At 39.0% G+C, this 15,451-nt stretch overlaps 1 protein-coding gene across 1 annotated transcript in view; it reads left to right on the plus strand.

Moving 5' to 3' along the window:
- Faf1 (Fas associated factor 1) overlaps positions 1-15,451 on the plus strand; it is a 294,629-nt gene that overhangs the window by 247,394 nt on the left and 31,784 nt on the right. Inside the window, exons 16-17 of the mRNA XM_060366116.1 lie at positions 10,954-11,034; positions 12,647-12,724. Of these exons, the coding sequence (XP_060222099.1) occupies positions 10,954-11,034; positions 12,647-12,724 (159 nt within the window). The remainder of the gene's footprint in view (positions 1-10,953; positions 11,035-12,646; positions 12,725-15,451) is intronic.

A 15,451-nucleotide genomic window follows, 5' to 3' on the forward strand; every position in this document is an offset into this window, starting at 1 on the left:
AAAATTGTAAGTGAGTACCTAAATGAAAGAATGAGTTTTATGGGAAACAACAGAAAACTGAGGCTATGAAAAATGCAAATGTCAGATCTGAGCAAGAGAGAACAAGGTTTGAACAGAGGTGCTTGGAAATGTGGTGATCCCATCCCAGGTCACAAGGCTGATATGCAGACTGTCTTTGGATTAAGTCAGCTCTTACACAGATGCTCACAACCTAGCCTGTTTTCTCTAAGGTAGACACTGAGACAGTCCCCTTTTAACTCCTGCCACTAAAGAAATTAGCAAACTACTCCAAAAGATCCAGCTTTTCAACTCACTGCCACATACCACCTCTACTCAAATGAAAAACAATCTTTTCTAAACACCTCCACCGGAAATTCCAGGGGAGTTCTAGCAGGGCAAGACTTCAAGATTAAAACTCACCAGCTCCCTGTAATGTATAAATTCATCTCTGTTTTCATTGTCCTTAAGTGGGCTGTTTTTAAATCACTCTGTTTAAAATTGTTAACAGGCGTTTACTTAAAAACTAGTTGTTTTTTTTTTTTTATGTAAACAGTACGTTTAATGTTTAGGTTCAATCTTTATGTACTAGGAACCTGAAAAAAGACCAAGTGTTAGATTTTCCCTGGTTTTCACTACATTGTTTTTGAGTGCTAACAATTCATTAATGATTTTGTAGAAAAACTGAGTTCATGTAAATTTAAATAAAAAGGGTTTCTTTCTCACATGTAGACGTCTTGCTTAGCATGTGTAAGATCCTGAATTCTATATCACTATCAATATTATTACTTTGAGACAGGCTCTCTCATAAAACCCTAGACTAGACTGACCAGCCAGCAAGCTCTCAGGATCCTCCTCTCTGTCCCCAGTCCTGAGACTATATAAATATATAGGAATAGACATGCAGATGATAGATAGATAGATAGATAGATAGATAGATAGATAGATAGATAGATAGATGGATGGATGGATGGATGGATGGATGGATGGATGGATGGATGGATGGATAATGTCTGTAGCCAAATATTCATATACTCATTTGTTGTTCCTTGGTATTTTTAGAATCTATCAAGTATCAGACATTGCGTTAGGACTAAAGACACAGATGGAAAAAAGTATACTAAGTTTGTTTATAGTCAGAAAGAAGTAGTCAAACTCAGAGATGAGAAACATTATGAAGCTGGAGGTAAACATCCCTTCGTTCTCTGTGGAAAGTCCATTAGTAATCAGGTGAACAAAGTCCAAACTTGATATTCCTGTTAGTTCATGTAGCAAGTGGAAACAGATTTTATACCCAGAAAAAGAATTCTAAGACTGAAGGAGTGTATTTGCATCATTTTTTGGAAGATAAAATTATAGATTCAAGTGAAATGAAGCAGGAAGACCTCTTAGATTCGGTAGTAGCATTCTAACCAGCTCTGTGGGACCCTGGAAAAATCATTTTCTTTTCTAAGACTTAATTTCTTCATCTCTAAATAGGTGTTTTTGTTTTTTTAAAAATTTACATGCCAGAAGATAGCACCAGATCTCATTATAGGTGGTTGTGGGCCACTATGTGGCTGCTGGGAATTGAACTCAGGACTTCTGGAAAAGCAGCCAGTGCTCTTAACCTTTGAGCCATCTCTCCAGCCCCTCTAAATAGGTAGGGTTTTTTTGGCCAACCTGATTGTTGTGAATATATGTGTAAAAGTGCTTTGTAAACTTTGAAATACAAAACTTGAAGGGATTAAAAGTCCTAGATAAAAACATACAAAGGGTATTCATTAATACTTCATGATTTCCTTTATAAATAATTAATGATAGATTTGATGAAATAGACAGAAAGTAAGAGTGTTTTACAGGGTGAAAACCATAGTGATAAACTTTCCCTTCCACTCTTGCTGCAGAGCATTTCGTAGAGTTGTTGTGTAACAGAGCTGTATTGGAAAGAAAATGCATATTTGCTGGCAGCTGGCCCTTTCCTTTCTTAGAGTGTATGCTCTCAGGAGACATGTTCTTCTCAGGGTAATTTACATGGTTACAGGGAAGCCTTTGTGTGGAATCTACTTGAAAGCACAAGTTTTATCAAACTATTCTTGCTTTCTGTAAGACAAATAAGAATCCCTGATCATGAACGTAAACAGTGTTTGTGTGAAATAGGATTCAGCAGGACATCATTTTAAAGTTCCTATTCTGAGTCATTTAGTTTATGGTGGGGCCCAATTGTTGGCATACTCTTAAGTTGATGCCCATGTTAAATGTTCCAAGAGTTACCACATGAAATGATTCCTAGATCCTTATTCTTTTCTTTATATTAGAAAAGTAAAACCATCTCCTGGAATTTTGATTCATTCGTTATGTTCCCTTTTTTATAAGTGCTTACTAGACATTCTGTTTGACTACCTAAGTACTTAAAAAAACTGTTAAGTAGCCAAACGATTCTGATTTAAGGTGTGTTTTGTGGTTAACTTACTGTACATTATTCCAACACTGTTAGGCATCTTTAATCTCGAAACAGCCTGTGAATATAGAGCAACTCTGACCTCCTGCAGCCACTAGCAGTGTGGTAAGTTTACAGTTTACATACTTGAGATGAGCCTGAGCTTAGTTCTTAGCCAATGGTCGTGAAAGCAGACATTGCAGATTTTACTTCACTCTGTGAATGCTGATGGCTTCCAGCAGAAAGACATTCAGTCTGCAGTTTGCTATAACCCTAACTGTTCTCTTGATAATTCCTACTCAGTAAAATCAAAAACATAACTAAGTTTCCATTCTTTTGTAGTAGCATTTTCTGAGGTCAGTGATAGCACACTATTTTGATCCCAGCCCTCGGAATGCAGAGATAGTGGATCTCTGTGAGTTCTAGGCCACCCTGATCCTGGTCATGTATTTTGGGGAAAGGGGGAAAGATATCTTCTTAAGTAAAATAAATTTATAAATTTAACCAGAGGGGAAAAAATAGCTTTTTTGTCTCTTCTGTTTTCAGTTTGGGGAATGAGGCAAATCAGTCTCCTTTAACCTTCATTTCCTGCTGTCTTCTTAGGCCTTGGTCTTTGTGTGAACTTTCTCAGTAGAAGTCACGCAGTCCTGAGGCACCTTCTTCAGTTTTCTTTCTTCAGTTTTCAGTTTGAAGACACAAGAACCCAGGGATGATTGGCTTAAAATTTCCACAAATGTCATTGATAAAAGGCTTTGTGTACACACTCTCAAAAATTGTAAGAGGAATTGCCATATCCTGTCATGATAGAGGTTTCAGCAACTGTTCTAAGAAAGAAATATTTTGACAACAATACTTCTGCTTTTAATAATCTTTACATTTTCATAATTGGTTGGTGAGGTGGTCTCTAAGATTAGCAGATTATTGGGGGTAGAATGGCATCATAGTAAAAATAGGAATGCCCAGTAACTGTGAGTTCATTCACATAGGCCAGGGCCTGAAGTAAGTTTTAAAGGCAAAAAGCAAAAATGAAACAAAAATATTTGGCCACAGAGATTAATAACAGAAATTATACCAGTCCTGAATCAGCCTGGTTGGATATCTTTCCAAAGCTTGTTGTTTGGGTTTGCTTTGCTTTTTTAGATAGGGTCATTCACTATAACCCAGGGTGGCACTGAATGCAACACTCTCTAGGTTGCAGCAGTATGCTTTCTGTGAAGCTGTAGCAGATGGCAAGGCTGTGGTTCTCGTAGTCTTTTGTGGTAGTTACTATCGGTCAGTCATGCAAGAACCTTCCCTTCGTAGTCACTCAGCTTTATGATTTATGCTTTTGTTAGGCTTTATATTTTTATTCTGTAACTTTAAATAATAGAATTTGGGGGTTATTTATTTTGTTTTGATTCGTTTTGGTTTTTTGTGATAGGGTTTCTTTGTGTAGCCTTGGCTGCCCTGGAACTCATTCTGTAGACCAGGCTGGCCTTGAACTCATAGATCTGCCTGCCTCTACCTCCCAAGTGTTGGGATTAAAGGCATGCACTGCCCCTGGAGGGTTATATTTTATTTGGGAGCTATGAAAGTTTGTGCACATGTTTATTTATGGACACCTTTCTGGATTTGTCTTGGAGAAGCACTTAGGACTGTAAGCCTTGAGTCATAAGGTTTATGTAGTGTGAACATTTTCATAAACTGCCAAAGTGTCTTCCAGAGCCTCTAAGTCATTTGACATTCTCACCAGCAGTGTGTAAGAATGTCAGTACCACTACATCTCTGTTAGCACATGGTATGACATGTAGTCATTTTAGACACTCAAGTGGGTGTGTAGTGTCTTCTGGTTTTAATTTGTATTTCCTGTTCACTAATGAGCTGGGGAATCTTTTCACGCGGCTCATCTGTTTTACATATGCCTTTAATTGATGAAAGGTTTGGAAATCTTTCCTGTTTTAAAATTGGGGTCTTTCATTTTTTTTTTTTTGAGAGTCCTTTACATATCTAAGGTATAAAGTTTTTTATTTGACCTGATATGTGAAGATTTTTCTCCCTGTCTGTGGCTTGTCTTTTATTCTTTTATAAATTAGTTTTGTCTTTAAGAAAACAGAAGTTTTCAATGTTCGTATTTAAATTCACCTTAACTTTTTTTTTCTCTTTACTTATCCATTCTTTTGAGTTCAACCTAAGAATTGTCTCCTAACACATGGTCACCAGGCTTTCCTGTGTTCCTTTACTAGTTTAGACATAGAGCCTGGTTCGTTTGAGTAGATCTGTAGTTAGACATGTACATTGACATTCTTGAGCTGCGTGCATATCTAGTGGTTCCCACACAATTCGGGAGTGTCAGCCTTTTCCACCACGATTACATTGGTGCGCGTGTAGAAGCAGCAGTTTCTTAGAGAGCTCCTGCCCGATCTCCGCCTTGTGCTTTGCTCAGCCTCGGCACACATCCCTGGGAAGGCACGCATCCCTGGGAAGTAGCTGACAGCTCTCTAACTGGACCAAGGCCCGCTCAGCAAGAGGGAAACCAGGCCTGGCGCTGGAAACCTCCTCAACTTCTCTTGGCGAGTGAGGTTGTGGGTCTTAGAGGAAAGCCTCTAAACTGTTGCTTTACTAAACCAGCACAGTTTCCTTACTGCATTCCAAATACTCACTCTCATACCTCAGTCCTCAGTAAAGAAACTTCTCTTTGCTGGAAATGGAGACTGTTAACACAGCTGACTGCTTACCAGTACAAGGCTGCCTGTTTTCTGGTAACATGAAGAGGACAGGATATCTGTTCAGATCACTTGATTCACCACTGAGCTAACATTTCTTTTACTAGCATTTCTAATAAGTAATGTTATTTATTAAATAATAACATTATTAATAGTTTGTTGATTAATAATTATATTGTCAGGTATTAATTGATAATGATAAATAATTGTTGATATTAATAATAAGTAATATTACTTCTGTCCTTTCTCTTTTATTCTTTTCTTTTTTTCCAAGACAGAGTTTCTCTGTGTAGCCTTGGCTGTCCTGGACTTACTTTGTAGACCAGGCTGGCCTTGAACTCACAAAGATCTGCCTGCCTCTGCCCCCACTGAGTGCTGGGATTACATGCATGTGACACCTCTGCCCGGCTTGTAATATTACTTATAATAAATAACATTACTTATTAAAGTAATAGCTCTGCTCCCCCACAAAAATCGTTGCTCTATATTCTTTCTGTATGAGGTTTCCTGTTCTAGGTACCTTATGTAAACAGAAACATGATATTTGTCTTCTCATAGTTGTCTTTCATTAACATAGACGCCTTAAGATTTGTCTATATTGTAGTATCCTTTCCTTTTATATTGCATTTTGTGTGCATGTGTGTATATGTATGTATTTGTATACCACATTTGTATTTTCCATTTCTGTTTATAGACACAAGTTTTTTTTCCACCTCCTGGGTATTGTAAATACTACTCTGAATACATTCTTACTGGACATTTATGGTCTTATTTAAAGTTGCCTACTTGAATCATTTGCCCTGTTTTTCTTATCAAATACATGACTTGTAATATTAATTACATTTTGTAGATTGTCTTCCCCTTTTTAAAATGGTTTAGAGGGTTTTTTTTTCCTTCATTAATTAATTAATTTGTTTATTTTACACCTCAATCGTAACCCCAGTCTCTCCTCTCCTTCCCTCCCTGCCCCTCCTCCCCCAAGTGGCACATCAAGTCCCATCAGGACTAAGTGCCCTCTCTCCCAGTGAGGCAACACAAGGCAGTCCGGCTAGGGAAGCAGTTCCAGAGGGAGACAACAGAGTCCAAGTCAGAGACAGCCCCTGCTCCAGTTGTTAGGGGACCCACTTGAGGACCAAGAAGCCTGTCAGCTTCATAGGTGTAGGAGGCCTCGGACCTGTCCATACCTCTTCTTTGGTTCAGTCTCTATGAGCCCCCATAGGCCCAGGTTAGTTGGCTATGTAGATCTTCTTGTGGTGTCCGTGATACCTCTAGTGCTCACAATACTTCCCCTAACTCTTCCACAGACTACCTGAGTTCCACCTAATGTTTGGCTGTGGGTCTCTGAATCTGTTTCCATTATCTGCTGGGTGAAGCCTCTCAGATGGCAGGTATGCTAGGCTCCTGTCTGCAAGAATAACAGAGTATCATTAATAGTGTCAGGGGTTGGCTCTCTCCCATGGGGTGGATATCAAGTTGGGCCAGATATTGGTTTGTCTCTTCTCTCAATAGCATCCTTTGATGCATAGAAGTGTTTTTATGAGTCTTTCCTTCCTTTCTTTCCTTTTTCAGATTTTTGAGACCAGGTCTCACTCCAAAACCCAGGCTGGCCTAGAAGTCTCTCTACAAGGACATATTTGAAGGCCATAGGCATAGTGCTAAGAGACATACTTGAGATTATGAAACTAGATTTAACCCCACCCCCTGGGATTTTTTAAGTCTAATAATATAGTATAATATGTGTGTATCAGGAGGTGCCTTAGTGGTGTTACCTCTAATTCCCAAATTGTAGAGGTTGCTTTGAGTAGAACAGATGCAGGGGTAGATAAAAAATCTCTAGATAAGATATGAACAAATAATAGCTATGCACACATAACTGTAACCACAAGAAGACCTTAATAAATTTGTGAGCTTTTGTTCTGAACCACATGCCATGATGTCAGGAAAGGACAGGAATAAGGAAAAGATGGGGATACATTCAGGAGTCCTGGGTTTCCACCTACACTCTGCTGCTAGCTTTGTTAGATAGGCTTGGGCAAAGTCTGTTCTCATGCTCCATCTTTGAAGTGGCTCCTTGGCACATGTTGGTCCTCCTGTATTTATAAAAGTGTATGAAAGATAGGTGGAGTTTTGAGCAGTCGAGCTGGTGAAACAGAAAACAACCTTATTTAAGGAGCCAGGGGAGAGTAACCCAACCCTGAACACTTAAGAAAATGGTGATGTCACCAGTGGTCACCTGGCCTTCTGTGTTTCCAGTGCTCATGTCATAGCAAATGTAAAATTGAGACTTAATGAATATTTGTGGAAGAAATGAAGGAGAAAAAAGGGGTAGGCATAATGGTGACTATTTGGTTTAGGAAGTTCTCTCCAACAGATGCCACATTTCTGGGGCACAGATCCTGAATATAATGACCTTTATATTTGCAACAATCTGTTTTAGGAAAGAACTGTTTGCTTACAGTGATTGTTTTATGAACTGTAGTTGTATTTAAATGGCTTCCAGCTGAGGTGGCTTGTCCCATTGTAGAATGTACATAGTAACATAACAAGTCAGGCCTGTCCAGCCAGTTGACTACATTAACCAGGCGGGCTACTTTGTAGATGTGCTATACTTATTTTCCTCTTTGCAGTGCAAATAATCGATGCTTTATACCTAAAACGATGACTATTTATCCAGCATATAGTTGGAACTGAGGGTGTAGCTCAGGGTAGATTCTGTGCTTAGCATGTACGAAGCCCTAAGTTTAATCCCCAACATCAAAGTAAATAAATGAAGATAGAAGCCAGGCTTGATGGCACATGCCTGTAATCTTAGCACTCAAAAGGTAGACACAATAAAGTAGTTGTTCAAGGAGCCAGTGTCAAAATTAAAAAAAAAAAAAAATACCACCAAAAAAACACCAAGCATGGTTGTGCATGCCCTCAATACCAGCATTGCCAAGGCATAGCTCTATGATTTTGATCCAGGCAAGCCAGGGATGCATAGTGAGAACATGTCATTGAGAGAGAGATAGAGAAGTGGATGGGGATGCTGGAGAGAGAACTCTGTGGATAAGGTATTTACCGTTCATGAGGATTTCAAGTTGGAATCTGGGCAGTATGTATCTATAACCCAGGAGTGAGGGGAAGAAATGGGCAGATCACAGGGGTTTCTGGCCAGAGCGCCAAATCATTGACCCCTGGTATTGAGAGACTTTCTCTGAAAAACTAATCGAGGACAACAGGAGAACACAGAATCAGCTAAGCAGGGCTCATGGGGGCTCACAGATACTGAAGTGGCAGTCACAGAGCCTGCATGGGTCTGTGCTAGGTCCTCTGCATATATGTTACGGTTGTTTAGTTTGGGGGTTTTGTGACTCCTAACAATGGGAGTAGGGGTGTCTCTGACTCTTTTCCTGTTCTTGGGACCCTTTTCTTCCTACTGAGTTGCTTTATCCAACCTTGATATGAGGAGTTGTGCCTAATCTTATTCTAACTTGTTATACTGTGTCCAGTTGATATCCCTGGAAGGCCTGCTGTTTTCTTTAGGGAAACAGAGAAGCAGTGGATCTGGGGGAAAGGGGAGGTGGGGGAAGGGCTAGGAGGAGTTTAGGGAGGAGAAACTGTGGTTGGGATGCATTGTGTAAGAGAAGAATAAATGTAAAAACGAAGGTTTAGCACAGTAGTAGAGGACATTTCATATGAACCTTTGTTCTGCATGTAGCACAGTGAGCGCACCTCTCCATGCTCACGCTGTCACATTGATTTATTTAGCCTACACTTTAAAACCATCAGCAGCATGTAAAACACAGATGAAAACTCCTTTTGTGGTGTTTATTTATATTGAATAAATAACTATGAAACATAATTGCAGTTTAATAAATGCTTTAAAGGAAAAGCACAAATACCCTGAAATCAAAACTAATTTCAAAGAGGTGAAGTGAGGAAAAATAAAGTCAAATTAAAGTTTTAAAGGTCTTAAGAATTCCATAGTGCAGATGTAAAAAGGGACAAGATGATTCTCAGAACTTGTTGATTGCATTCTAAACATAGATAATGTTGGAACTGTATTTTCCTATGGACACACAGGATCCATAAGAGTTCAATGTTTTAATTGATGTCTGAAAAGAGAAACATTTATCCATTCATGTCGATTGCCATTGGCAGCACTGAAGTTGTGCACAAATATTCCAGCCTGATTGCTGCTCCTCCTCAGTTATGATGAAGAAACTGTAGAGTACAGATTAACTAACTTAGATGAAATATCTCAGTGTCCATTCTTCATGAACTTGAGTTTGGGTTAAGGAAATCTATTTACAGAATAATAAATTCATTGAATGAACATGTAAACAGAAACAAAATATCCCTTGTTGACTCTGTCAAGTCACCATAAAACTTCATAATAAGAGTGGACTAAAAATTATCTGTTGGGGGTTTGTTAAAATATAGTTAGAAGAAAATATGTCTGTGTAGTTAAGATATACTGTAAATGTCTCTCCTAAGTTTTAAGGCCTATTCTTATGTATAGTTTTGGTTTCCTTGTACTATTGTATCTGGTTTTGCTTTATAATTACTTAAGTATTGGATTTAGAAGGCCTTAAGGGAAAGGCCAGTGCTGCCTAGGTGTCAGAGAGACCAGTAAGAGAACGCTGAGGTGCACTCTGTCCTGAGTGAGCATGTAGTTAACAGTTAACTAGAAAGGGAAAGAAGGAGAAGTGTAATTTCCAGTTGTAAGTCAGAAGTGGGCAAATATTTGTGACGGTATATTTTTCAGTCCAAGGCAACAATGACTGAAAGAAAAACATCCTCAGAGTACAGCTGTTTAATAAATTTAAGCACGTGAGCAGGCATGGCATATGTACATGACTATTCCAATGGATTTTACAAATAAAAATATGGTAGTTAATTAATTTCTAATTTTATATAAAATCAAGAGCTCAATGTAGGCAGGTGGTATGCTCACTTTAGAAGCTAAAAGTTTTCTAAAAGAGGACATGGATAAGGCTCCGTCAGGCATGTGCCACACAAGCCTGAGGACCTGAGGTCGGCTCTCCAGCATGGACTAGAAGCTGGCTCTTCCTTACAGTGCTAGGAAGGTGGAGGTGGGGTCTCTACAGCTCTTTGACCAGCCAGCTTCCTCCATTTAGCCTTTCTGGTTCTCTTTTCTTTGTGTTTTACAATACCACATGTACATATGTCATTGGCTACATTCTGCATATCAGAGAAAACGTTCTTTCTGAGATCATGTTACCTCACTTAATTCCATCACACACAGAAAAAAACACTGTAAAAAAATTTTTTTGACACAGATAACTTTCGTTAGCTGCATATTTTGAGTAAGAATGCAGTAGAGAAGTGCTTAACAACCAAAAGAGGAGAGGCTGTTTGTCTGAACTGAAATTTTGTCTTGTATGAAACGAGCTTAACGAGTATTTTGCTGTCTTTTTTTTTTTTTTTTTTAATTTCTTCCCAGTCCTTAGTACCAGTGCTAAAAAAATAAAAACTCAGGAAACAGGGGGACAGGACTCGTAATTATGCAAGTCAATTAAGTGTTCCATGCTTTGCTACAATTTATATATTACTGCAGTTAATTCCCACAATAGCCATATCAGGTAGATAGGATTTCAATTTACTGCAAACAAGCAGTCACTTGGTCAGTTTATATACAGTAGAACCAGGATTCAAATATTCTCATTTTTGCTGTTTTAGGCCCATCTTGCTTGTTTCCTTATTCTGTATACTATAAATTTCCTTATTTAATTGTAATAACAACTTAATTTAGAAATAAAGCAGGAAGATTTTCCTTTTTTTCTTTAAGAAAAAAAAAAATTGAAACTTTACCTGAATCTTTTATTTAAGGATGAACGTGAAGCCAGAGAAAATGTGAAGAGAGAGCAAGATGAGGCCTACCGCCTTTCCCTTGAAGCTGACAGGGCAAAGGTAGGTTTAGTCAAGTTTCTTCTAGAACATAGAGCTGGATCCTAAATGGCCTTTGGTTGTGGACGCCCTCTCTCTCTCTCTCTCTCTCTCTCTCTCTCTCTCTCTCTCTCTCCTCTCTCTCTGTCTCTCTCTCTCTCTCTTAATTACTTAGAGCCCTAAAACATGTTAACTTTTCATTAGCGAGGTTCAGCTAACAGAAAGTAGTTCTACTCATAATTCTCAACTCGTCATTCATTTTGACAAAATAAGTTGTGTCAGAATCATAAAAGTGATAACAAAATGAGCACAGTGTGTACTTTATGTACTTTATAGTTAGTGAGTGGTAGAACCCAACAGGGTTTTCACACTTTTACTACTGTGTGTGCCGGTGTGCATGTGGAGGTCAGAACCTTGAAGGAGTCGGTTCTCTCCTTCTACCACATGGGCCCAGGAATCTAACTCAGCTTTCCAGATATGGCGGCAGGCTCCCTTCTCTGCTGAGTCAGCTCCCTGCCCAGGTGTTTAAGTGTTCGAGTGACCACTGTGCTGTTAGCGTGACAACTGATGACTTGTTTAAGGCTTTTTAAGCACCTGCTGCTTTTTTGGGTGTTGAAGGAACGAAGAAATGAACCGGTCATGTTTGTGCCCACAAAAGAAGACTTATCATTTAAGTCAAGACCACACTGCCTCCTCTCAGGCAAGTGTCCCACAAGGCATCACAGAAGTAATGAATCTGTGAATGTTTGTGAACTAAGAGTTTCAATAGGGAGAAAAAATTCATATATCTTTCCAGCTTTTTTGAAGAGCCAGCAAATGGGAATATGCTGGGGATGGTTTCCTACTGGTGAGCCAAGTGAACTACATCAAAGAGTAGACAGTAGAACAAGCTAGCCTCCAGAGAGTATGGAGGCATGGAGGCATGTTGTCTGTGCCAGGGAGGGAGCAGACAGTGTCCAAAGTGGGAACAAAAGAAATGTTCTGAATGTGGTTTGGGTTTTTGTTTTGTTTCTGTTTTTTGGTTGGGGGACTTGTTTTTGGTTCGGTTGTGGAGACAGCCTTTGTGTTCTGGGCTGTCCTTTAAACTCTGTGTAGCTTAGAGTGACTGAAATTCCAATGCTCCTGCTGCCTCTCCAGAGTGAGAGGATCTATGCATGTGCTACCGTGCTCAGTTCATACTTTGTGGTGCCGGGGATCAAACTAGAGCTTAATGTAGACGAGGCACACATGGGGCCTACTCAGCCATATTCTGAACCTTTAAAGGAGCTTATATACCCCCTTATGCAGAGCTGACAATGTTTTGTGACCAAGAATCCAGTGTATCACAAAACTACTTTTTGTTGGTTTCATTTCTGTTCTTATTCCAGAAAAAAAACATTGCTATTATCACAGTGGCCATGTAGAGTATGTTGAATAAGTTCTTCAGACATAATTTCTTCCTTCTTCTTCTCCCCCACCCACAGCAGAAGTGACCCAACTGTATTATATGATACAATCAAAATACAGTTCCTTATAGGAGACTTCAACACTCTGTGAAACATTTATCACAATCCTGCCTGAGCTTGAGTCCTTTGTTTTATTATTTCTTGCTATAAATGTTTATTAACTACTTACATTTTGTCGGTTGTATCAACAGAGAGAAGCTCATGAGAGAGAGATGGCAGAACAGTTTCGTTTGGAGCAGATTCGCAAAGAGCAAGAAGAGGAACGTGAGGTAGGACATAATTTAAGAAAGGAATTCTGTTGTATTTGGTAGTGAGGCTATTAATATTTTTTACAACACAGTTGTGCTTTTCCTGGCTCATTTTTGTATAAGAGACCAAACCTGTCTTTAAAAGAATTATCCCTGATCTAGTATATGGGACTCTTAGAAAAAAACTAGATGAAGTATTAGATTCCTGGTTTCCTTTTATCCTGTTTCCCCATTTGATGCTTTAAATAGGCACTTCTCATCATTCTTAGATTGTGAGAATATACTAACTGTATTTCCATCCCTTCCCCAAACTTTTCCCACCAAAAAATCCAGTGCTGCTTCTGTAATGTCTTTCATTGAGCCCCTAGTTTGTTCTGCAGATACTTTCCTTTTGAGTTCATGTCTATATCCATATAAAGAAAATGTACACTCACTCGCTGTGTTTCTTAAGCCGTGTACTCACGGTCTGCGTAGACAGTGGTGTGGGTGTAGGGTCTGTCCTGCCTGACAGTCTTTAAAGTGCGGAATGTGGTGCTTGCGTAGCAAGTACTGAAAGAGGTGCGTACCTGAGTATAATGGGGATAAGGGAGATAGCACCCAGTGATTCTTTTGGATACCAAGTGTCTAAATTAAATCTTTGTAAAATGTTACCTAGAAACTGACGAACTGTTTCTAAAGTGTATATGAAGAAGAAATATAACTGGAATGGTTGAAACAATAATGAAAAAAGAACAAAGTTGGAGGACACAGTATGAGAGTTTACGACTTAAATCCTTAAAGTTCTAGGAAAGAACATGAGGAAAATCTTCATGGTCTCAAGTTAATCAGAGATTGAGTAGACGTGACACCAGTTATGATCCATAAAATAGCATGTCTCAGGCTGGAGACATGACTCATGAGTAAGCATACATTCTGCTGTTCCAAAGAACCCAAGTTCAGTTCCCAGTTCTCAGCTACCTGTAAGTCCAGCTTACAGAGGTCCTGATGCACTCTTCTTGCCTCTGTGGGCAGCTGTGCAGAAAGCATAAATTGTTTTGGTTTTAATCTTTTAAAAAAAATCTAAATAAGACTTTATCAAATCAGGAATTCTGTGCATTGGAGTTACAGAGCAATGATAGGGTGTTTTCCATATAAGTACAAAGCCCTGGGTCAGATATTCAGTATCATACATATGTACACATACGTATACATGACAGGTTAAGGTAGGAGGAAAATATCAAATGGCTTTTTCAAGCAGAATACATTCTCAATGTACCCTTTCTGTCCCCTACACCTACTTATCTGCACTAGTCACATTGGCTGCTCTGCTGTTCTTCAGCACACCAGTCCCAGGGCCTTGATGTCCACTGTGACTCCTGCTTCTTATAATACTCTAATGTTCATCCTCCTGTGCCTTACAGTGTTAGAAATTGTGCTCTTCCTCCATTCTTCCAGCATTCCCCACTCTCCAAATGTTTAAGTCATTAATGAGTATACATTTTCCTATATGCATTTTGTTGCCATGATTTTTCTCTTCACCCAAATGAAATATCAATATCCATTTGTACAGAAAATGTTGTGCTCTTTTTTTTCTTTGCTCTTTTGCTATCGTCTAAAATAGTGCCTAATGCAGGAAAACACTCAGCAAGAATTCACAGAATTAATGTTAGCTTTAGATTGTTAAACATTCTAAATTATTGTTTGTTATGTAATTATTAATAAAGCCTAGAGTATAATGTACACATATTTTTGTATGTGTGTGTGCAAATGTGAGACCTTTTTTAGTAAAAGACTATATTTTCTGTTTTGTTTGTTTGCTTCTTGCTTGTTGCGACAGGATTTCTCTGTGTAGCCCTGGCTGTCCTGAACTTGCTCTGTAGACCAGGCTGGCCTTGAACTCAGAGATTTGCCTGCCTCTGCCTCTGCCTCTGCCTCTGCCTCTGCCTCTGCCTCTGCCTCTGCCTCTGCCTCTGCCTCTGAAGTGCTGGGATTAAAGGCATGCACCACCACCACTTGGCTATTTTCTTAAAAAAATGAAATTGTGTAGAAGCCTTTTATGAGGAACTGTCCCCAATTCTCATTGTTCAGAAGTAAATGTTTTAAATAGGAAGATATTTTTAACTCAGAAGTCTTCAGAACAGTTCGTATTCTTATAACAGGTTTATTTTATCACAAACCTAAAATAATGCAAATAAAAACCTATATTTATTGAGCAAACCAAATGAAGTTTAACAGTGATGTTTACAATGACTGTTTGAGTTTAGGTGTCCTTTGTGTCATTGCTTTAAAACAGTGTTTGCTTACACAAGTCCTGTGCTGTTAGTGTATTTGAGACTGCTGTATTTTTGTTCTTTTTGCCAGTGTTGGTTATTCAGACCCAAGGCATAGTGGGCTTACCTAATACCTCTTCATCGGTTGCCCCATTGGTCCACTAGCATGGGTTATCTGAAGCTGGCTTTCATTCTGCAGAAAAGCCATGGAGACTGCTTACATTGAGGAGCAGATATTGTCTGCACGTTGAATAGGCTAATAGGCTACTGTTGTTATTCTCCTCTAGTATAATCACTTGCTTTCCGGCTATAATGTAGCATCTGTTACTGCACAGGGAAATGTCAAAATAGGAAGCAGACAGGTGGATTAAAGAGAAAGCAGGAGAAACTAGAAAACAGCAGATTTATTTCTGATTTGATGTATGTAAAAGGAATAATTGTAACGACAATGGTAGCAACTGTCCTCAGTTGTTCATGGTGTTATGTTCAACGTGAGGCA

This window comes from Meriones unguiculatus, chromosome 12 (assembly GCF_030254825.1).
Source record: "Meriones unguiculatus strain TT.TT164.6M chromosome 12, Bangor_MerUng_6.1, whole genome shotgun sequence".
NCBI lineage: Eukaryota > Metazoa > Chordata > Mammalia > Rodentia > Muridae > Meriones > Meriones unguiculatus.